At 42.1% G+C, this 23088-nt stretch overlaps 2 protein-coding genes across 4 annotated transcripts in view; both read left to right on the plus strand.

Annotated features, from left to right (window-relative positions):
* The window catches only part of SULT6B1 (sulfotransferase family 6B member 1), a 35759-nt gene that overhangs the window by 1716 nt on the left and 10955 nt on the right, over positions 1–23088 (plus strand). The window contains exons 2-6 of one of the 3 annotated variants that reach the window (XM_030800565.1): positions 4743–4839; positions 7433–7538; positions 8508–8620; positions 11789–11878; positions 22277–22403. In XM_030800565.1, coding sequence (XP_030656425.1) covers positions 7454–7538; positions 8508–8620; positions 11789–11878; positions 22277–22403 — 415 coding nt within the window. In that variant the 5' untranslated portion in view covers positions 4743–4839; positions 7433–7453. Of the gene's footprint in view, positions 1–4742; positions 4840–7315; positions 7539–8507; positions 8621–11788; positions 11879–22276; positions 22404–23088 lie in introns of those variants that run through there. The other 2 variants (XM_030800566.1, XM_003262739.3) reach the window with 2 other exon arrangements.
* LOC100597976 (60S ribosomal protein L31-like) lies at positions 1234–1829 on the plus strand. The gene is made up of 2 exons (XM_012501501.1): positions 1234–1587; positions 1806–1829. Exons 1-2 carry the CDS (start codon positions 1234–1236, stop codon positions 1827–1829), a joined length of 378 nt encoding a protein of 125 aa, XP_012356955.1.

The following is a 23088-nucleotide window of genomic DNA, read 5'->3' on the forward strand; positions in this document are numbered from 1 at the left end:
ACTTCCACGAAACACTTTGTTAAATATCATTTAAGATACTATGCCTTGAGCTTTCAGGCCTATCTTTGTCCACTTGGGCTGCTATAACCAAATGCCATAAACTGATGGGTTATAATCAACAGAAATTTGTTTCTCATGATTCTAAAGACTGGGAAGTCCAAAATCAAGGTGTCACAAGATTCAACATCTGGTAAAGACCAACTTTCTGGTTTCTGAGATGGTGCCTTCTCACTGTGTCCTTACATGGGGCAAGGGGCAAGGGCCTCTCTGGGGCCTCTTTTAAATCCTTGGCCAGGCACGGTGGCTCACACCTGTAATCTCAACACTTTGGGAGGCCAAGGTAGTTGGCTCACCTGAGGTCAGGAGTTCAAGACCAGCCCAGACAAAATGGTGAAACTCCACCTCTACTAAAAACACAAAAATTAGCTGGGCATGGTGGCACACGCCGGTAGTGTCAGCTACCCAGGAGGCTGAGGCAGGAGAATTGCTTGAACTCAGTAGGCAGAAGTTGCAGCCTGGACTACATAGTGAGACTCCGTCTCAAAATAAATAAATGAAAGGGCACTAATACCATTCTTGAGGGCAGAGCCCTCATGACCTAATCACTTCCCAAAGGCCCTGCCTCCTAATACCATCACTTTGGGGATTTCAACATATGAATTTAGGAAGAACAAAAACTTTCAGACCATATAGCAAGGCTCCACTACATTGGTTTGAAATACCAGCATATCAGTGTTAAAAGTACCAGGATGACAAAGCAAGATGAAAAAGCCATTGGGGCTGGGTGCAGTGGCTCACACCTGTAATCCCAGCACTTTGGGAGGCCAAGGCGGGCAGATCACCTGAGGTCAGGAGTTCGAGACCACCCTGGCCAACAAGGAGAAACCCCATCTCTACTAAAAATACAAAAATTAGCTGAGTGAGGTGGAGCACACCTGTAATCCCAGCTATTTGGTAGGCTAAGGCAGGAGAATTGCTTGAACTCAGGAGGCAGAGGTTACAGTGAGCCAAGATCACGCCACTGCACTCCAGCCTGGACAACAGGGAGACTGTGTCTCAAAAAAGGAAGGAAGGAAGGAAGGAAGGAAGGAAGGAAGGAAGGAAGGAAGGAAGGAAGGAAGGAAGGAAGACAGAAGAAAAGGTCACTGGAATGGTTCAGACTGAATAAAAGAAAAGAGGGGAAAAAAAGCTTAAAAAAATGATAACAAGCTTTACCAACTTGGGCCTGGCAGAATGGCTCCTGCAAAGAACAGTGGCAAGAAGAAAATGGACCATTCTGCCATCAACGAGGTGATGACCCGAGAATACACCAACATTCACAAGCACATCCACAGAGTGGGCTTCAAGAAGCATGTCCCTCAGGCACTCAAAGAGATCCGGAAATTTTGCCATGAAGGAGATGGAACTCCAGATGTGTGCATTGATACCAGGCTCAATAAAGTTGTCTTTGCCAAAGGAATAAGGAATGTCCCATATCATATCCTCATGCGGTTGTCCAGAGGATGTAATGAGGATGAAGATGCACCAAATAAGCTCTGTACTTTGATTACCTATGTACCTGTTACCACTTTCAAAAATCTACAGATAGTCAGCCAGGCATGGTGGCTCATGCCTGTAACCCCAGCATTTTGGGAGGCCAAGATGGGCAGATCACTCGAGGTCAGGAGTTCAAGACCAGCTTGGCCAATATTCTGAAACCCCGTCTCTACTAAAAATACAAAAAATTAGCCAAGATCGCACTGCACTCCAGCCTGGGTGACAAAGCAAGGCTTTGTCTCGAAAAAAAAAAAAAAAAAAATCTACAGACAGTCAGTGTGGATGAGAACTAACCACTGAATCTTCAACTACATCAAATACAGTTATAAAGTTGCCTTCACAAAAAAACAGAAATTATAAGAAAGACTAAAATAATTGTATAGAAATGTTATGATTTCTGCAGGAAAATATATATAAACTAATAACGGTATTGCACAAAGCTTGACATCCCCATAAATATTTGTTACACACTCTGAACCCTGCTATAGATTTCACAAACACATTTTGAGATATGACACATTTTGGCCACAAGGTTTAGAGCAGGAAAAGTGTAGACTGCAGTAGAAACTTTTACCAAGGGTCCTTTAGCGACAGTGCCTTCCTGGTCCTAGCCTGATTTACTAATTCTGGCAGAGGGATGCAAATAACTAGAAAGATGTGCTAGTTCTCTCCAAAGCACAGAAGCAGGCTAAAATCCCAGTCTTCTGTAGTGGCCATAGGGACCTCCACTTTAACAAATAGGTACTAGGTTTGCTGTGCATTCCCCCATCTTCACCTTAAAGCCTAGACATTTCTTTTCATATTTTCTCCTTTTTTTTTTTTTTGTGTATATGTCTATAGACTGGAAAAAACAAAGGAAAAGAAGATAAGAGGGCATGGTGTCTTCAATGCCAAGGAAATAAACTTTATTTTATTATTATTATTATTATTATTTTTTTTTTTTTTTTTTTTGAGACAGAGTCTCACTCTGTCACCCAGGCTGGAGTGCAGTGGCACAATCTCGGCTCACTGGATAGAGTCTCACTCTGTCACCCAGGCTGGAGTACAGTGGCACGATCTCAGCTCACTACAACCCCTGCCACCCGGATTCAAGCGATTTTCTTGCCTTGGCCTCCCAAGTAGTTGGGACTACAGGCGTGCACCACCACACCTGGCTAATTTTTTTTTTTTAGTAGAGACAGAGTTTCACCATGTTGGCCAGGCTGGTCTCAAACTCCTGAGCTCAGGCAATCCGCCTGCCTCGGCCTCCCGAAGTGCTGGTATTATAGGCATGAACCACCACACCCAGCCGGAAAGAAACTTTAAATAAGCCTCCCATGCAGCTGCCTCTGGGGCATGAGCCAGGCCATAGCTGGCAAAGCCTGACAGGTCTGCAGTAATTTATCTCCAATATGGGTAAGACGCAAGGAGCTAAAGAGGAAGCTAGGACTTTATATAACATGAGACTCACCTGGACTCATAGATATGACAGTACAAACATATCACACGATACAGGTTATTCTGTAATTATTCATGCTGGTTTCCTCCCTCCATTATGCTTGCCAGACAACTAACAGTTGAGTATGTAGAATTGTAAGGTTAACAGGTTGACCTAAGCCTAGGCAAACTAAGAATCAGAGTTCACATTATCAATCCCAAAGAGCCTCCTAAATCCTCCTGTAATTACAGGCATTAGTGCCGGAACAAGATCCAACCCATTGTCTTTTTAAGTGTTTTACTCACAAGAAGCAAGCAAACAACAACCATGTTTGAATCAATGTCTTAAATTCTACCTGACCAGAGGGAAACAAAGACTCTTTGTAATGTAAGGGATAATCCCACTAAGCAGATTGGCAAGGAGTTCAGTCCTGCTCCTCTTTTATTTTTGGGGAGGGAAATTCTTAAATACACCTTTGCAACTACAGCTAATATCATCAAATTATTATGTAAGGCAAGAAGGCCTTTAAGTGGGAGTGATGTATAGAAATATAAAAATACTAAGATATTCAGATATTCTGATTTTACCTTTTCACATACTGCTTCTTTAAAAAATAAATATTCACCTACATAATGAAACCCATATACCTGTTCCTAGCTAGGAACCCTCTCTGGTCAGTTCTTTCCCCTCTGTAAAATGGAGATTAAAAACTACTGTCACACATCCACCACCTGCCTCTCACCTTCTGTTGACATATAGAATTTCCTCAATTCCAAGATGTACTTGTTTCCATATGTTTACATTTCAGAAATAGGAATGCATCTTACAGTTGATATATATATTGAATATAGTATTTGTCCCAAAATGCTGTTATTAAATAAAATGTCTTAGTGATGCAGGATTTTTCTTGGCTGCTTAACCAGCCAGAAACCTCTAAGGCTGGCAACACCCCTGCCCAGGCCCTGGGCTCACTGCAGGAGGCACCCAGCCCAACCGGCTGCACTTGCTGCACTCCCACCTAGATCCAGTGCTTGCAGAGGGATCCACACTCAGCCCACAGCTGGGCTGGCCATGCCATGACGTGCTTCCACCTTGGGCAATGGTGTCTGGATAGGGGGAACATGGTGACACCCAAACAGGGGTGCCAGCAACCCCAGCTCCCAGAGCGGGTGTTACAGCATGCTAACAGCTCTTTTAGTCCCATTGCCCCACTCCAGCCTGCTGCTCCTGGGCTGGCCTGGCCCTGTCACTCCTTCCCTCATGTGGGGCGGCTGCCCTACACCAGTGGAGGGTGGGGGATACAGTATTACAGCTTTTTTCATACCCACCTTCAGGCTAAGGGGGCTACATGCCTTAGGGTTGTGGACCACCCTCTTTGAGTCCCCTCTCTGCTGAGAGCTGTTCCGTTGCTCAGTAAAACTCTTCTCCCCCCTTCTCACTCTTCAGTTTTCAGCATAACCTCATTCTTCTTGGATGCGGGACAAGAACTTGCTATCCGCCAAATGAGGGTACAAAAAAGGCTGTAACACTGTGACCCTCTGCCTGCTGCTCGTGCCCGCAGCCACCCCACACAATAGAAAGCAGCAGCCAGGCTGGGCCAGCTGTGGAGTCTATGGGCCTGAGTAGGCAGGGGACTGAATGAGCTGTAACATAGGTGGTCTGGGGCACCAGGCTGAGCCGGGCCCAGGTGGGGATGTGCGATCCTGCGTCACCAGAACCCAGGAAATTTATTGCCCTTGTGGTCCTAAAAATCTCTCTCCTCAGAAAATAAGATTTTTTTTTTTTTCAGTGAAAAATCCCATGGCCTTGTTTCTCATAGCAGGTAAAGAAGCACCAAAGAATTCACTGGTACTAACTATTAAACCTCTGCCCTCTGAGATCTCATTGTAAGTGTCTTTCTGCCTGGACTTAGCTGTACTAACTGCGTTCCAATCCTAGCCCCTCCAAAGCCTGACTCTGCAATTATAACCAGGAACCTCAACTTTTAAAATATCTTTTAATCACTCACTTTCTTTCCCTCCCCTCTTACCCCTTCACTCCCTCCCTCTCTAGACCTTCTCCCCTGGCAATGCATGTTTATCTAATTGTTTTCTTGGTTAAAATATTCCAGAAGCTAATCTTGAAACAAACCAGGGGCAGAGCCCCAACTGCAGAATCCTCATGCTTAGGGGGAGTCGCAAACATTTTCTCCACTACCATTAGGCTGAAATCAAGATAATGCCAAACAGACCTCTAAACAGGCAATTACCCAAGAGAGCCATTGAAACAAGACATACGGACCCTGCATCCTGTACCACTCCCACATGTCTCCCATACATTTCCCCCTTAAAAATTCTATGGTCAGTTTTAAAATTTAAGGTGGTACTTTAGAACACTAGTTCACCATCTTCTCTGTTTGCTGGCTCTCCGATTAAAACCTGCTTTTCCTCCCACCAACCCTCACCTCTCATCTTCTAGAAGCCACTTAGCCCCTGTGGCCTCAACCTAACCGCAAAAGGTAGCAAAACAACACCCATTTCATAAGGCTGTTAGGAAATTACATCACATCATTCCTGTAATCTTAGCAATTTGGAAGGGGATGTGGTACATGCAAGTACTCAATAATGTTAGCTATCCTTTTAACTGATACATGAATGACAGTACAGCTAGGTAACTAAGCATAACTAGAAGTCACCTTCTTAACTGGTGAAGAGAAAGGTAAATACAGTGAAAAAAATTACCTTCTTATAAAAATGGAAGACAGGTAAGAAGAAGGATGTGGGGAAGATAATGGGAGAGAAATAAGAAGAAATATACAGTCTATGTTTATAGATATTTGACTTATCAAGAGGCCAAAGAGTAAATTATGACCCAGAAAATGTACCAGATAGGATATAGGCTAAACTGCTATAACTTTTGAGTAATTATAATTGTAATTGTTGAGACTGCAATAATTCAGTGGCTCAAACAAGATGAACAATTATGCTCTTTCACATACAGGTCAGAAGGAGGCCTGTTACACAGTGTGAGTCACAGGAGGGTGGCTCTCTTTCTCAAGGCCATCTGGTAAGCCAGTTTCCTCTATCTTGTTAGTCTGCCATCCCCTGGAGTGTGCTTTCCTCCGAATTAGCAAATCTGGCTTGCCAACACAGTATTTACCTTCCAGGTATGGGGAAGGCACTAAAGAAGATTGGAGAGCCATCAACTTACTGTTTTAGCCACAAGGCCACACCAAGTTGCTGGGAGATGGGAAGTGTGGGCCAACTTACCCAAAGGAAAAAGGGGAGAGTGGCTGCTAGAGAAAGACTGTACCCTAGGAAATGTTCCAGGGAGAAGCACCTTCCCCTGCACGCACATTAAGAGACACAATGACATAGTATGACCTTCTGGGGGCACTACACTGGAAAAGGGAAGAAAGCCTCAGATGGGCATGCATACAGCTTCCTAAACACACTACACATGCTTCCTTCTTGAGGGTAAGGAGGGCAGCCCACCCTAAAGGAAGAATCATGGGAAAGTGGTGTGAGATGCTGGAAGTGGGCCAGCCTATGAAGGCCTAGCCTCAAGGTTAAACATTGCACTTGTTCTTGAAGTCACCCACTTGGGTCTCTTCTAAGTGTACTTTCCTTTCTTTCCTGCTCTAAATCTTTTAATAAACTTCCACTCCTGCTCTGAAACTTGCCTCAGTCTCTTTTTCTGCCTTACATCCTCAGTCAATTCTTTCTTCTGAGGAGGCAAGAAGTGAGGTTGCTGCAGACCCATATGGGGTAACTCAGATACATTTCCACTGTTAACAATATTACATAAACTTTTAGAGATATATTATCATTAGCTCAGAGTAACACAACTAGTAAATAGTAGAGTCAAGGTTCAAACTCAGGTCTTTAGACTTGTGTATATATTGAGCCAGTAAATGAGAGTGCCTGAGACTGCCCCCAAATCTGGTCTCTTTTCCACCCCACCAACCTACCTCACAATCCCATTGCTTCCTTTCACACCACATAGGATATGTGTGGAAATCTATCAACCCAGGAGAGAACTGAGGTTTCATTCTGTGAATTTCTAATAGAAAAATTGCATGCCTGATTAAATACCTATTTGTTAGATATTTAATATATATTTTCTTCTGTTAAGATATTCTATTCTTACTTTCATTGGGCAGGTTGCCTAAATGGTCCTGTAATCAACCCTTGGGGTAATATTCACTGATCCTCAGCCTATTTTGCACCTGTGGTTTAGCTTTTGCCAGGAGGATATGCAAAAGTGAGGGAGGGGTGGATGAGAATTAAATGATTTCTTTTTCATGTGACTGGGAGGAGCCCTTTATCCCAGCCCCTGCCCAACTCCATTAAAAGCAATCACTCCCCCTGGACAGCCACAGAGCAGGTTCATTTACAGGGAGCCACCATGGCTGATAAATCCAAATTTATTGAGTATGTTGATGAAGCTTTAGAAAAATCAAAAGAAACTGCACTTTCTCACTTATTTTTCACCTATCAGGGGATTCCTTACCCCATCAACATGTGCACTTCAGAAACTTTCCAAGCGCTGGACACCTTCGAAGCCAGACATGATGACATCGTGCTAGCATCTTATCCGAAGTGTGGTAAATAACAAGTCGTTTCCTACAAGTACACTTCTCATAGGGAGTAGGTTGGGGAGGGTGTGAGACAAAGGTGGGATGAAGGCGGTTTCTCATTGCAGGAATCTGGCTGAGCATCAGTGAGGAGGAGGGCCACCGTGGTTAAGTGCATAGGTTGTAAAATCAGTAGATAGAACTGCTAGATTAAAAAACCCGAGTGAAGGAAGAGCTCTGTGTGGAAAGGCGTGACAGAGGATGGAGGGCAGAAGGGGGTGGATGATGGGCCTGGAAGGGAGGAGCATGAATATGGGAAAGTCCAGTTGGCAAGGAACAGTGACAGTAGCAGTGATTTTGTCTTGATTTCTGGCTGGACAAAAGCACAGCCACTTCTATAATTTACATGATGGTTTCCATGTTATAAATTATTTTTCAGGATCAACTATTGCTCCATCAGTTTCTCAAATCACTTTTACAAAGATCCTTCAACAACGGAAAATAAGACATGAAGAATCTAAATTATCCTGCTTTCTACCATCTCCTTTTGATTCTTTCTACTGTTGTTTATTAAAGCCAACCTCATTTAATATCTTTTTTCTTAACTGATGCTGTTTTCATAAAATCAAAATTATAGATTCCTATAGAAAATATGTATTAATTTAATGTAAAATAATATATGCAACTTATAATAAACTATTTCTATAACATAACATTGTTCTATAAGAAACATATTCTAGATTCAAAATGAAGCATTGTCCCTTGTTAAAGGAGCCATCTGAGAAATAAGTTGAATTTTATACTAATTATAGGTAAATGCTGTTTTCCATCAAACCATTTCTTTCCATAGCCCAAGTTATTTCAAACACAGAAGAACTAAATATACACATCAGGGAATGGTTGTAGATTTTAATCTACAATTATGTATATGCGAAAGTAACGTCCTTTTGTTATATCAAGACTCTGTAATGAGTTTTTATTCTGTGATTTTTCCGATAGGTTCAAACTGGATTCTCTACATTGTCAGTGAATTAATATATGCTGTTTCTAAAATACAGTTTGAATATCCAGAATTCCCAGTTCTTGAATGTGGGGATTCAGAAAGATATCAGGTTAGTACAAACAGCCTTTAACCTTACAGCAAATTATCATAGAAAGATTTCTTCCAGTTTGGAGATTCTTTAGTTTTCAGTTTAGAAAGTGCAATGCTAATAATTATCACAATTTACTGTGTGCTTACCATATCCTCAGCTGTTCAGGTATCATCTCGTTTTTTGCAAAATAACCTTATTACCATTTCACAAAAGATAGAACTGCTAGGGACTTGCCCAAGGTCAAGGGACTAATAAATGATAGAGCCAAGATTTGAACCCAAGTTTTCTAGTTTGAGCTTTTAACGACTATACTGTATAGCCAGCCTGTTTTTGTTCTTTTTATTTTAAGTAGGGGAAAAGTAAGCTAAGAAACCTCAGGAAATGAACAGAAAAGCCTCATCTCTGAAGACATGGACCTGTGCAGGGTGGTACTAGGAATCACCAGTCTTTTCCTAGTAAGGCATGATTTTTATTTGAAATGGAGTCTCACTTCATTGCCCAGGCTGTAGTGCAGTGGTGTGATCATGGCTTACTGCAGCCTCGACCTCCTGGGCTCAAGCGATCCTCCCGCTTCACCCTCCTGAGTAGTTGGGACTGCAGGCACGTGCCAGTACACCTGGCTAATTTTTTAAAATTTTTTTTGTAGAGACAGGGTTTCATTTCGTTGCTCAGGCTGGTCATGAACTCCTGGGCTCAAGTGATCCTCCCACCTTGGCCTCCCAAAGTGCTGAGATTACAGGCATGAGCCACTGCTCCCAGCCAGACATGATTTTTGATTTCGCTATCTCAGTTATGATTCATGTTTGTGTAAGAGACGGGAAGGAATCAAGCATTAGCTAAGACAGTATGCCACTGATGTGCGTGAAGGGGATAACAGGTCACCCTAGCTGTTATTACTTACCTTCCCAATACGACTAACTGGGTCTTGGATGTGAGATAGGATGTTCTACTCCCTGTCCAGGGAAGGCAAGAAAGGGGCGGGAGGAGGGTCTGCCTCAGGACTTCAGTGCTTGGACAGAAAAAGGACATGGAAGACAGCCTCTCCCCACTCCTAGACACACCAGAATGCAGCGGGGAAGGGAAGGCTGTATTCAAAGGGGAACCACAGTCTCAGTAAAACTTTCAGCAATGTTTTTAGTAGAGACGGGTTTCATCATGTTGGACAGGCTACTCTCAAACTCCTGACCTCAAGTGATCCACCCTCCTCAGCCTCCCAAAGTGCTGGGATTACAGGCATGAGCCACCACACCTGGCCAATATGCCCTTTAATTTTAAATGGAAATCAGTGAAATGAACTTCACTTTAACAATTATTTGCTTTACGGAGAACTTTTCTGGAGTACATATTTTTCCTTAAATAAGGTATCTAGTCTTTGCTCACATTTGGGCTATATTACACATTTTAGTTAACATAGTATTATATATTATGTAGCTATCTAATTTAGTTACAGTTAACTTCGATTTTTCCCTTGGGTGTTTTCTAATCCTTTTAGTAACTTTACCATTTCTCATGTGTCTGTACATGATTTTTGGCCATGCAGTTTCGTGGAAACTGCAGTCTATAACTTAATCTGAAAATAACCACATGTGCAATTTTGCACAAAGTGCTTAAAACCTCAAAGCCTGTTCTTAATCTCTAAAATGGGGGTTACAATATCTACCTAAGAGGATTGTTGTGAATGAGTATGAAAATGCTTCAAATATTTAAAAGTACCATTTGATGTAAATCAGATTTTACACTGCTAGTCACCACTCGGATCCCTATCATTGATTTAAAGTGTTTTATTTTTAAAATTTCATTTTTTGCTCCCTTGCTTGAGTTGAGATCTCCACTAAGTTTTGTTTTGTTTTGTTTTTTGTTTTAAACAAAGTCTCACTCTGTCGCCTAGGCTGGAGTGCAGAGGCGCGATCTCAGCTCACTGCAACCTCCGCCTCCTAGGTTCAAGTGATTCTCCTGCCTCAGCCTCCTGAGTAGCTGGGACTACAGGTGTGCACCACCATGCCCAGCTAATTTTTTGTATTTTTAGTAGAGACAGAGTTTCACCATGTTGGTCAGGATGCCCGGCCTCCACTAAGTTTTTACAGAACAATTGGCTACAAACATCTGAATATCCTTTTATCACTTATATTATATTGTAGCTACAACCAATCAGTGAGTGACCTCTACAGATGTGGGACTAAAAACTTGAAGCCTTACTTCCCTGCATAACATACACTAATGGTCTGATTGTAAGTGAAAACCCTTAATCCTGGCAGATTAAATAGATAATTTTATCTTCAAAATTATCAATAGAAACAGATTACAGAAAAAGAATCAATCACCTTAGTCCATATACTGACAAGAATTTCTCTCATAAAACATTTCTCGGACATTTAAATAACTCTGTACTTTCAGGTTCCATTGAGATATTTTATTGCCTAGAGTTTTAACTGGTTAAACACAAAGATTTAGATGTTAAAAATGGATTTGCAGGAACTGTAGAAAGACTTGAATATTTCTGTTAAAGACCTTGAATATAGAAGGGATCCAAATTAAGTGAAAGTGTGTATTTCAGATTATGAGCTGTCTTGAACAAAATGGATTTGATATGATTGTGGGGAAAAGGTAATTTTTAAAAAAATTACAAAAATCATTGGGAAATGGTAAGCAGGGTACAAAAAAGAAATTCAAGAATATTTTAATTATTTGTTTATTTATGATTCTTCATTCCTCATCTCCACAAAGTAAGAAAACAGAAATAAAGAAAAATTGGCTAGGCGCGGTGGCTCACGCCTGTAATCCCAGCACTTTGGGAGGCTGAGGCGAGCAGATTACCTGAGGTCAGGAGTTTCAGACCAGCCTGGCCAACATGGTGAAACCCTGTCTCTACTAAAAATACAAAAATTAGCTGGGCGTGGTGGTAGATACCTGTAAATCCAGTACTCGGGAGGCTGAGAAAGGAGAATTGGTTGAACCCAGGAGGCAGAGGTTGCAGTGAGCTGAGATCGCGCCACAGCACTCTAGCTTGGGCGACAGAGTGAGACTCTGTTTCAAAAAAGAAAGAAAGAAAGAAAAATTGGAGGAGGAGGAGAAGATATAGTGACAGTAGTGCTAGAAACTATCATTTAGATACCAAACCTAGGAGTGATTCAACACACACACACACACACACACGCACATTTTCACCTTTTTGTGTATATTTTTAAGAGAATGAAAGGCTTTCAATCACCAAGGATTTTGACAACTCATCTCCACTATGACAAATTACCTGGGTCTATCTTCGAGAATAAAGCCAAGGTGAGTGTCCTTTCCTACTGATAATTCTTTGAAATTTCTATGTATAGATATTAGTTTTTGGAAGTATATCATGAGTTTGTTCCTCCTCATAGAAGCTTAATAAATGAAGTGTGACCTTTAGTTTTTTTGTTTTTGTTTCTTTCTTGACATATATTTGCTATAGTTGCAGTCAAGTCAAATGCATTTTCGACAAGGAAATAAAACATATGCATAGAATAAAATGTATTTTATAACCTGTTTTACAGTGAATAATTTTCCAAATCCTGCTAGAATATTTAGTGTTTCATGCACACACAAAAAATGCAATTTAGTAAAATGAGAAAAAAAATGTTCCTTTGTTTCTTTCTGGTGCGCACTATTTACCTGAGGCCTAAAACTATTTTTTCAAATATATTTAAAAATTTTATAGAGACAGCATCTCACTCTGTTGCCCAGGCTGGTCTTGAACTCCTGGCCTCAAGAGATCTTTCTGCCACCAAGGCCTCCCAAAGTGATGAGATTACAGGCATGAGCCACCATGCCTGGCTAAAACTATTTCATTTTTGAATTTCACATGTAGTAATAAACTTCACAGCATGCATACAGAACTGTATGTGCTTTGGCTGTCCTTATCATTTGTTTAAAAATGTTGTTTTATTAATCAGTATTGATATATTTCTTGTAATTACTAGTTTTTACCCAACCCTTTCTGTTTCCTCTCCCTGATCTCCCCTCCATTCCTTATTTCTTGGTGCCGTTTTTCTATCTCAGAAGAAAATGATTTGAATTAATTACAATCAAGATTTATTTAAATTCCCTGCAGGGTGCGGTGACTCATGCTTGTAATCCCAGCACTTTGAGAGGCCGAGGTGGGCAGATCACTTGGAGTCAGTAGTTCGAGACCAGCCTGGCCAACATGGTGAAACCACATCTCTACAAAAAAATATTAGGTTGGTGAAAAGTAATTACGTTTTTTGCATTACTTTTAATGGCAAAAACCCAATTACTTTTGCACCAACCTACTAAAAATATCCAGGTGTGATAGCACGTGCCTGTAATCCCAGGTACTTGGGAGGCTGAGGCAAGAGAATCGCTTGAATCTGAGAGGCGGAGGTTGCAGTGAGCCAAAATCTCACCACTGCTCTCCAGCCTGGGCGGCAGAGCGAGACCTTGTCTCAAAAAAAAAAAAAAATTAAACTCCCACCGAATGCTAGCAAGAAGAATGGGAGAATAGCGAGGTAAGAGCAAAGAAAGGCAAAAGAGGAAAACTGTTAAGATAACTACAATTTCAATGGTAAGAGGCAGGAGAGGAAGCAAAATAAGAAAGGAAGAGTAGGAAAGAAACCTTAGGGAAGTGGAGGTTTAGAATGAGCAGGTTTGTGGCCATGATACAAGAATCCTAGTAGCTTAAAATGGGAAAATATCTTAAAGGTCATCTACGCTAATTCCCATTGAGTGTTTGAATTCCACTAAGCAGCTGGACCATGATTGGGCACCTCCAATGCTAAAGATCTCCAGTATCCCCTAAGCCAGCTTTGAATAGCTCTGTTAAACAGTTTTTCCTTATATTGCGAATGTGTAAAGCCTGACATACCATTTTAACACATAATTTCCCCCGTTTAATGCAGTTAACACATTTTTCCTTAGTGTCTCTATAATAAACAGAGCTGAAGTAATTTATAAAGCATTGGACTTAGGGCACGCAGGCTTTTGAACAGAGTTTCATATTTGTAAGAATACAGGGGCAAGAAAAGAGCAACAGGGGCTGGATGCAGTGGCTCACGTCTGTAATCCCAGCACTTTGGGAGGCCGAGGCAGGAGGATCACTTGAGCCCAGGAGTTCAAGACCAGCCTGGGCAACATAGTGAGACCCCTGTCTCTACAAAAAATACAAAAATTAGCCAGGCATGGTGGTGCACCGCTGTGGTCCCAGCTACTTGGGAGGCTGAGGTGGAGGATTGCTTGAGTCCAGGAGGCAGAGGTTGCAGTGAGCGAGATCGCGACACTGCACTCCAGCCTGGGTAACAGAGTCAGACCCGGTCTGAAAAACAACAAAAAACAAGAGCAACAGCAGGGAGGTAAGACGTTGATGTGGGGAATTTGTTCATGCTCCAGCCAATTAGCCCTCAAATTCAAATTTATGTCTTTGTAAACTTACAGATTGCTACAAGCCAGGGCAACTGAGTGGTAGTTAAAGCCTCAAATATAAAACCCTCAAATGGCAAAAATCTACTATATTTGGACTAGCGGCAGGGATGAGTGATAGATCTAAGCACAAGACAAGACCCAGACCCATTGATCTCTACTCAATTTTATCCTGTTGGTGTTAGTTAAATTCTTTTTTTTTTTCCCACTTACATGAAGTTTTTTTTTTTTTTTTTTTTATACTTTAGGGTTTTAGGGTACATGTGCACAATGTGCAGGTTTGTTAACATATGTATCCATGTGCCATGTTGATTTCCTGCACCCATTAACTCGTTATTTAGCATTAGGTGTATCTCCTAATGCTGTCCCTCCCCGCTCCCCCCACCCCACAACAGTCCCCGGAGTGTGATGTTCCCCTTCTTGTGTCCATGAGTTCTCATCGTTCAATTCCCACCTATGAGTGAGAACATGTGGTGTTTGGTTTTTTGTCCTTGTGATAGTTTACTGAGAATGATGTTTTCCAGTTTCATCCATGTCCCTACAAAGGACACGAACTCATCATTTTTTATGGCTGCATAGTATTCCATGGTGTATATGTGCCACATTTTCTTAATCCAGTCTATTGTTGTTGGACATTTGGGTTGGTTCCAACTCTTTGCTATTGTGAATAGTGCCGCAATAAACATACGTGTGCATGTGTCTTTATAGCAGCATGATTTATAGTCCTTTGGGTATATACCCAGTAATGGGATGGCTGGGTCAAATGGTATTTCTAGTTCTAGATCCCTGAGGAATCGCCACACTGACTTCCACAATGGTTGAACTAGTTTACAGTCCCACCAACGGTGTAAAAGTGTTCCTATTTCTCCACATCCTCTCCAGCACTTGTTGTTTCCTGATTTTTTAATGATGGCCATTCTAACTGGTGTGAGATGGTATCTCACTGTGGTTTTGATTTGCATTTCTCTGATGGCCAGTGATGATGAGCATTTCTTCATGTGTTTTTTGGCTGCATAAATGTCTTCTTTTGAGAAGTGTCTGTTCATGTCCTTCGCCCACTTTTTGATGGGGTTGTTTGTTTTTTTCTTGTAAATTTGTTTGAGTTCATTGTAGATTCTGGATATTAGCCCTTTGTCAGATGAGTAGGTTGAAAAAATTTTCTCCCATTCTGTAGGTTGCCTGTTCACTCTGATGGTAGTTTCTTTTGCTGTGCAGAAGCTCTTTAGTTTAATGAGATCCCATTTGTCAATTTTGCCTTTTGTTGCCATTGCTTTTGGTGTTTTAGACATGAAGTCTTTGCCCACGCCTATGTCCTGAATGGTATTGCCTAGGTTTTCTTGTAGGATTTTAATGGTTTTAGATCTAACATATAAGTCTTTAATCCATCTTGAATTAATTTTTGTATAAGGTGTAAGGAAGGGATCCAGTTTCAGCTTTCTACATATGGCTAGCCAGTTTTCCCAGCATCATTTATTAAATAGGGAATCCTTTCCCCATTGCTTGTTTTTGTCAGGTTTGTCAAAGATCAGATAGTTGTAGATATGCGGCATCATTTCTGAGGGCTCTGTTCTGTTCCATTGATCTATGTCTCTGTTGTGGTACCAGTACCATGCTGTTTTGGTTACTGTAGCCTTGTAGTATAGTTTAAAGTCAGGTAGCGTGATGCCTCCAGCTTTGTTCTTTTGGCTGAGGATTGACTTGGCGATGCAGGCTCTTTTTTGGTTCCATATGAACTTTAAAGTAGTTTTTTCCAATTCTGTGAAGAAAGTCATTGGTAGCTTGATGGGGATGGCATTGAATCTATAAATTACCTTGGGCAGTATGGCCATTTTCACGATATTGATTCTTCCAACCCATGAGCATGGAATGTTCTTCCATTTGTTTGTATCCTCTTTTATTTCATTGAGCAGTGGTTTGTAGTTCTCCTTGAAGAGGTCCTTCACATCCCTTGTAAGTTGGATTCCTAGGTATTTTATTCTCTTTGAAGCAATTGTGAATGGGAGTTCACTCATGATTTGGCTCTCTGTTTGTCTGTTATTGGTGTACAAGAATGCTTGTGATTTTTGTACATTAATTTTGTATCCTGAGACTTTGCTGAAGTTGCTAATCAGCTTAAGGAGGTTTTGGGCTGAGACAATGGGGTTTTCTAGATATACAATCATGTCATCTGCAAACAGGGACAATTTGACTTCCTCTTTTCCTAATTGAATACCCTTGATTTCCTTCTCCTGCCTGATTGCTCTGGCCAGAACTTCCAGCACTATGTTGAATAGGAGCGGTGAGAGAGGGCATCCCTGTCTTCTGCCAGTTTTCAGAGGGAATGCTTCCAGTTTTTGCCCATTCAGTATGATATTGGCTGTGGGTTTGTCATAGATAGCTCTTATTATTTTGAGATACGTCCCATCAATACCTAATTTATTGAGCGTTTTTAGCATGAAGGGTTGTTGAATTTTGTCAAAGGCCTTTTCTGCATCTATTGAGATAATCATGTGGTTTTTGTCTTTGGTTCTGTTTATATGCTGGATTACATTTATTGATTTGCGTATGTTGAACCAGCCTTGCATCCCAGGGATGAAGCCCACTTGATTATGGTGGATAAGCTTTTTGATGTGCTGCTGGATTCGGTTTGCCAGTATTTTATTGAGGATTTTTGCATCAATGTTCATCAAGGATATTGGTCTGAAATTCTCTTTTTTGGTTATGTCTCTGCCAGGCTTTGGTATCAGGACGATGCTGGCTTCGTAAAATGTGTTAGGGAGGACTCCCTCTTTTTCCATCGATTGGAATAGTTTCAGAAGGAATGGTACCAGTTCCTCCTTGTACCTCTGGTAGAATTCAGCTGTGAATCCATCAGGTCCTGGACTCTTTTTGGTTGGTAAGCTATTGATTGTTGCCACAATTTCAGAACCTGTTATTGGTCTATTCAGAGATTCAACTTCTTCCTGGTTTAGTCTTGGGAGGGTGTATTTGTCGAGGAATTTATCCATTTCTTCTAGATTTTCTAGTTTATTTGCATAGAGGTGTTTGTAGTATTCTCTGATGGTAGATTGTATTTCAGTGGGATCGGTGGTGATATCCCCTTTTTCGTTTTTTATTGCATCTATTTGATTCTTCTCTCTTTTCTTCTTTATTAGTCTTGCTAGCGGTCCATCAATTTTGTTGATCTTTTCAAAAAACCAGCTCCTGGATTCGTTAATTTTTCGAAGGGTTTTTTGTGTCTCTATTTCCTTCAGTTCTGCTCCAATTTTAGTTATTTCTAGCCTTCTGCTAGCTTTTGAATGTGTTTGCTCTTGCTTTTCTAGTTCTTTTAATTGTGATGTTAGGGTGTCAATTTTGGATCTTTCCTGCTTTCTCTTGTGGGCATTTAGTGCTATAAATTTCCCTCTACACACTGCTTTGAACGTGTCCCAGAGATTCTGGTATGTTGTGTCTTTGTTCTCGTTGGTTTCAAAGAACATCTTTATTTCTGCCTTCATTTCATTATGTACCCAATAGTCATTCAGGAGCAGGTTGTTCAGTTTCCATGTAGTTGAGCGGTTTTGAGTGAGTTTCTTAATCCTGAGTTCTAGTTTGATTGCACTGTGGTCTGAAAGACAGTTTGTTATAATTTCTGTTCTTTTACATTTGCTGAGGAGAGCTTTACTTCCAACTATGTGGTCAATTTTGGAATAGGTGTGGTGTGGTGCTGAAAAAAATGTATATTCTGTTGATTTGGGGTGGAGAGTTCTGTAGATGTCTATTAGGTGTAGAGCTGAGTTCAATTCCTGGATATCCTTGTTAACTTTCTGTCTCGTTGATCTGTCTAATGTTGACAGCGGGGTGTTAAAATCTCCCATTATTATTGTGTGGGAGTTTAAGTCCCTTTGTAGGTCACTGAGGACTTGCTTTATGAATCTGGGTGCTCCTGTGTTGGGTGCATATATATTTAGGATAGTTAGCTCTTCTTGTTGAATTGATCCCTTTACCATTATGTAATGGCCTTCTTTGTCTCTTTTGATCTTTGTTGGTTTAAAGTCTATTTTATCAGAGACTAGGATTGCAACCCCTGCCTTTTTTTGTTTTCCAGTTGCTTGATAGATCTTCCTCCATCCCTTTATTTTGAGTCTATGTGTGTCTCTGCACGTGAGATGGGTTTCCTGAATATAGCACACTGATGGGTCCTGACTCCTTATCCAGTTTGCCAGTCTGTGTCTTTTGATTGGAGCATTTAGCCCATTTACATTAAACGTTAATATTGTTATGTGTGAATCTGATCCTGTCATTATGATGTTAGTTGGTTATTTTGCTCGTTAGTTGCTATAGTTTCTTCCTAGCCTCGATGGTCTTTACAATTTGGCGTGTTTTTGCAGTGGCTGGTACCAGTTGTTCTTTTCCATGTTTAGTGCTTCCTTCAGGAGCTCTTTTAGGGCAGGCCTGGTGGTGACAAAATCACTCAGCATTTGCTTGTCTGTAAAGTATTTTATTTCTCCTTCACTTATGAAGCTTAGTTTGGCTGGATAGGAAATTCTGGGTTGAAAATTCTTTTCTTTAAGAATGTTGAATATCGGCCCCCACTCTCTTCTGGCTTGTAGAGTTTCTGCTGAGAGATCAGCTGTTAGTCTGATGGGCTTCCCTTTGTGGGTAACCCGACCTTTCTCTCTGGCTGCCCTTAACATTTTTTCCTTCATTTCAACTTTGGTGAATCTGACAATTATGTGTCTTGGAGTTGCTCTTCTTGAGGAGTATCTTTGTGGCATTCTCTGTATTTCCTGAATCTGAATGCTGGCCTGCTTTGCTAGATTGGGGAAGTTCTCCTGGATAATATCTTGCAGAGTGTTTTCCAACTTGGTTCCATTCTCCCCATCATTTTCAGGTACACCAATCAGACGTAGGTTTGGTCTTTTCACATAGTCCCAAATTTCTTGGAGGCTTTGTTCATTTCTTTTTATTCTTTTTTCTCTAAACTTCCCTTCTCTCTTCATTTCATTCATTTCCTCTTCCATCAGCGATACCCTTTCTTCCAGTTGATCGCATCTGCTACTGAGGCTTCTGCAATCTTCGCGTAGTTCTTGAAACTTGGCTTTCAGCTCCATCAGCTCCTTTAAGCCCTTCTCTCCATTGGTTATTCTAGTTATCCATTCTTCTAATTTTTTTTCAAAGTTTTTAACTTCTTTGCTATTGTTTTGAATTTCCTCCCGTAGCTCAGAGTAGTTTGATCGTCTGAAGCCTTCTTCTCTCAACTCGTCAAAGTCATCCTCCATCCAGCTTTGTTCCGTTGCTGGTGAGGAACTGCGTTCCTTTGGAGGAGGGGAGGTGCTCTGTTAGAGTTTCCAGTTTTTGTGTTCTGTTTTTTCCCCATCTTTGTGGTTTTATCTACTTTTTGTCTTTGATAATGGTGATGTACAGATGGGTTTTTGGTGTGGATGTCCTTTCTGTTTGTTAGTTTTCCTTCTACCAGCCAGGACCCTCAGCTGCAGGTCTGTTGGAGTTTACTAGAGGTCCACTCCAGACCCTGTTTGGCTGGGTGTCAGCAGTGGTGGCTGCAGAACAGCGGATTTTCGTGAGACCACAAATTCAGCTGTCTGATAGTTCCTCTGAAAGTTTTGTCTCAGAGGAGTACCTGGCTGAGTGAGGTGTCAGTCTGTCCCTACTGGGGCGGTGCCTCCCAGTTAGGCTGCTCAGGGGTGAGGGACCCACTTTAGGAGGCAGTCTGTCCGTTCTCAGATCTCCAGCTGCATGCTGGGAGAACCACTACTCTCTTCAAAGCTGTCAGTCAGACAGGGACATTTAAGTCTGTGGAGTTTCTTGCTGAGTTTTTGTTTGTCTGTGCCCTGCCCCCAGAGGTGGAGCCTACAGAGGCAGGCAGGCCTCCTTGAGCTGTGGTGGGCTCCACCCAGTTCGAGCTTCCTGGCTGCTTTGTTTACCTAAGCAAGCCTGGGCAATGGCGGGCGCCCCTCCCCCAGCCTCGCTGCCGCCTTGCAGCTTGATCTCAGACTGCTGTGCTAGCAATCAGCGAGACTCTGTGGGCATAGGACCCTCCGAGCCAGGTGCAGGACACAATCTCCTAGTGTGCCGTTTTCCAGGCCCGTTGGAAAAGCGCAGCATTAGGATGGGACTGACCCGATATTCCAGGTGCCGTCTGTTTCCCCTTTCTTTGACTAGGAAAGGGAACTCCCTGACCCCTTGCGCTTCCCGAGTGAGGCAATGCCTCGCCCTGCTTCGGCTTGCGCACAGTGCGCTTCACCGACTGTCCTGTACCCACTGTTAGGCACTCCCTAGTGAGATGAAACCGGTACCTCAAGCAGAAATGCAGAAATCATCCGTCTTCTGTGTCGCTGGGGCTGGGAGCTGGAGACCGGAGCTGTTCCTATTCGGCCATCTTGGCTCCACCCCTTACATGAAGTATTTTAAAGTAGTGAAAAATCAGAGATAGAGTAGGATTTTGGTTTCCAGGGCCTGACATCAGCTGCGGCTCCCTCTCGCCCCTTCTGGGGGGTGGAGAGGGGGACGACTTGGGACCGGCGACCTTTGCTTCTCTGCGCAGCCGCAGAAGTGGCTCGTGGCCGCTAGCAGAGGCCGCCCGCTGCCGCCCAGATTATTCCCCAGCAGCAGCGGTGGCCAAGGCGGGCCCAGCGCGCGCTCCCGCCCGCTCGCTCCGCCCCTCCCCGCAGCGCGTCCAGGCCGTGGCCCGCCTACGGCGCAGGCGCAGCCGCCACCCGGAGTCTCCTGGCGCTGACGTCTCCGCCGCCGCACCAGCCCGGGTGTTAGTTAAATTCTTTAGGCAGACAAGGTATTTTGGGATCCTGATTCCCTCCCACTTTCATGTTATTTACAAATTTGGTAAATATAGCTTCTATATCTTTACCTAAATGATTCATTAAAACATTAACTATGACCCAGCCAAGATAGTGGAAGGGCTTATTAAAAACCTCCCAGCAGGTTTACATTAGTTAATTAACTATTTATACCCAGTGAGTTTTGTTGTTGTTATTGTTGAGATGGAATCTTGCTCTGTTGCCCAGGATACAGTGCAATGGCACGATCTCAGCTCATGGCAACCTCCGTCTCCTAGGTTCAACCAATTCTCCTGCCTCAGCCTCCCGAGTAGCTGAGACTACAGGTGTGCAACACCGCGCCTGGCTAATTTTTGTATTTTTAGTAGAGGCAGGGTTTCCCCATGTTGGCCAGGCTGGTCTCGAACTCCTGATCTCAAGTGATCCACCCACCTCAGCCTCCCAAAGTGCTGGGATAACAGGCATGAGCCACCATGCCCAGCCCCCAGTCAGTTTCATATGCCTAACTGCTCCTGATTCTGGCTTACATTCTTACTTTTTTTGTAGGAGAAATCATAAGCTACTTCACCTACTAATCTAAAACCATGTTGAAAAAATCCAGGTGTTAGCTGACTTGTTCTTAGAGGACCCATGTTGCCCCCTGTTGGTTACAGTTTCCTCTTTTATGTGGCCCCAAATCTTGTTTTTAGTCAATTCTAGACTTCTCCCTAATGAAAGTGAGTATTACAAATCTGCAGTTTGCAAAATCCACATCTTTCCCCTTTCTGAAAGTGAAATGACTTCTGCCTGTTCTAGTTGCCTGGCCTCACATGTTTTCAGATTCCTCGGAATTCAGGAACATGCTGGATCATGCGTCCTCCAGTTTCCTCAGTTCTTGAAATAGAAGGCTTCAGGCCAGAAGGCTGAACTCAGAGCAGACGTGTGATCCTCTACGATCTTTTAGTTCTCCGGGGTTTCAGTTTGTTCTTTACGATGTTTATTTCACGCTACTCATCCAAAGGAACATTTTCCTCATCAGAGAAGAGAGATATAGGAATTCAGACATTCTGCATCATCTACTCACCCATAAACATCATACCCAGAGACTGGGCTTTGCCATTCTTTAATCTTCTCCTACCAACTCTAAAACATTATTTTTGTCGTCCTTAACATTATTTGCAATTTTTATTTGAGGGTTTAAGCTTTCAGGTCATACTCTTGTGATTATCCTCGTGAGCTTGGTATTTTTTTTCCTTTTTACATCTTCTATGCATCTTATTGCCTAAATTCATTCGCAAGAATCCTCTGCTACAATATCAATCTTTTTCTTCTTCTTTCTCTCCTTTCCCCAGATTTCCCCATCAGCCACTTCCTGTTCCTCAGTTTCCTACTGTCATTCTTTCTCTATATATTAACACAATTATGTAATATACGAGTAGACACGATGATATTGCTCACCCTTTCAATTTTCCAAATTTCAAAACATAGACCTAAATAAATTAACTCAGTTTTTGCTCCCTAGATATTGGTGATATTTCGAAACCCCAAAGATATGGCAGTATCTTTTTTCCATTTCCACAACGATGTCCCCAATACTCCAAGCTATGGCTCTTGGGATGAATTCTTCAGACAGTTCATGAAAGGACAAGGTATGGCTGTTGGTAAAAGAATTTTTCTTACTTGAACAGATGACCACATAAATGTGAAAACCCAAATGTGTTTTAGGGTAAAGGAAGAAGATTTAGGTAGATCTGGGAACCAAAAAGTTACATTTAAATGAACTGTTATAGCACCATTAGTTCTGTGCACCCAACAATTAAATGCATTGCTGTTTTAAAAATGAATCTGGGGCCAGGTATGGTGGCTCATGCCTGTAATCCTAGCACTTTGGGAGGCCGAGGCGGGCAGATCACAAGGTCAGGAGATCAAGACCGTCCTGGCTAATACGGTGAAACCCCATCTCTACTAAAAATACAAAAAATTAGCCAGGCATGGTGGCACGCACCTGTAGTCCCAGCTACTCGGGAAGCTGAAGCAGGAAAATTGCTTGTACCCAGAAGGCAGGGGTTGCAGTGAGCTGAGATGGCGCCACTGCACTCCAGCTTGGCAAAGCGAGACTCTGTCTCAAACAAACAAACAAACAAACAAACAAAAAAACTAATTTGGACAAGTCGTATGTTGACTATGAGTACAGAGTGGCTATAGAAAAGACATGGGACAAAGAGAGCTTTAACAGAGAGTGATGTAGAAAACCATTTGTAGTTAACTTCCTTGTCACTATATAACACTAATAAAAACAAAAAATATTTTTTAAAAAACCATGACACTGAGCTA

The sequence above is a fragment of the Nomascus leucogenys genome, chromosome 19, assembly GCF_006542625.1.
Source record: "Nomascus leucogenys isolate Asia chromosome 19, Asia_NLE_v1, whole genome shotgun sequence".
NCBI classification, from domain to species: Eukaryota; Metazoa; Chordata; class Mammalia; order Primates; family Hylobatidae; genus Nomascus; species Nomascus leucogenys.

Excerpts from the sequence above, each read along its gene's own strand:
- LOC100597976 (XM_012501501.1), top strand. The coding sequence starts at position 1,234 with ATGGCTCCTGCAAAGAACAGTGGCAAGAAGAAAATGGACCATTCTGCC. Across the intron at positions 1,588-1,805 it reads CTTTCAAAAATCTACAGATA|ACAGTCAGTGTGGATGAGAA; the intron begins GTCAGCCAGGCA and ends AAAAATCTACAG.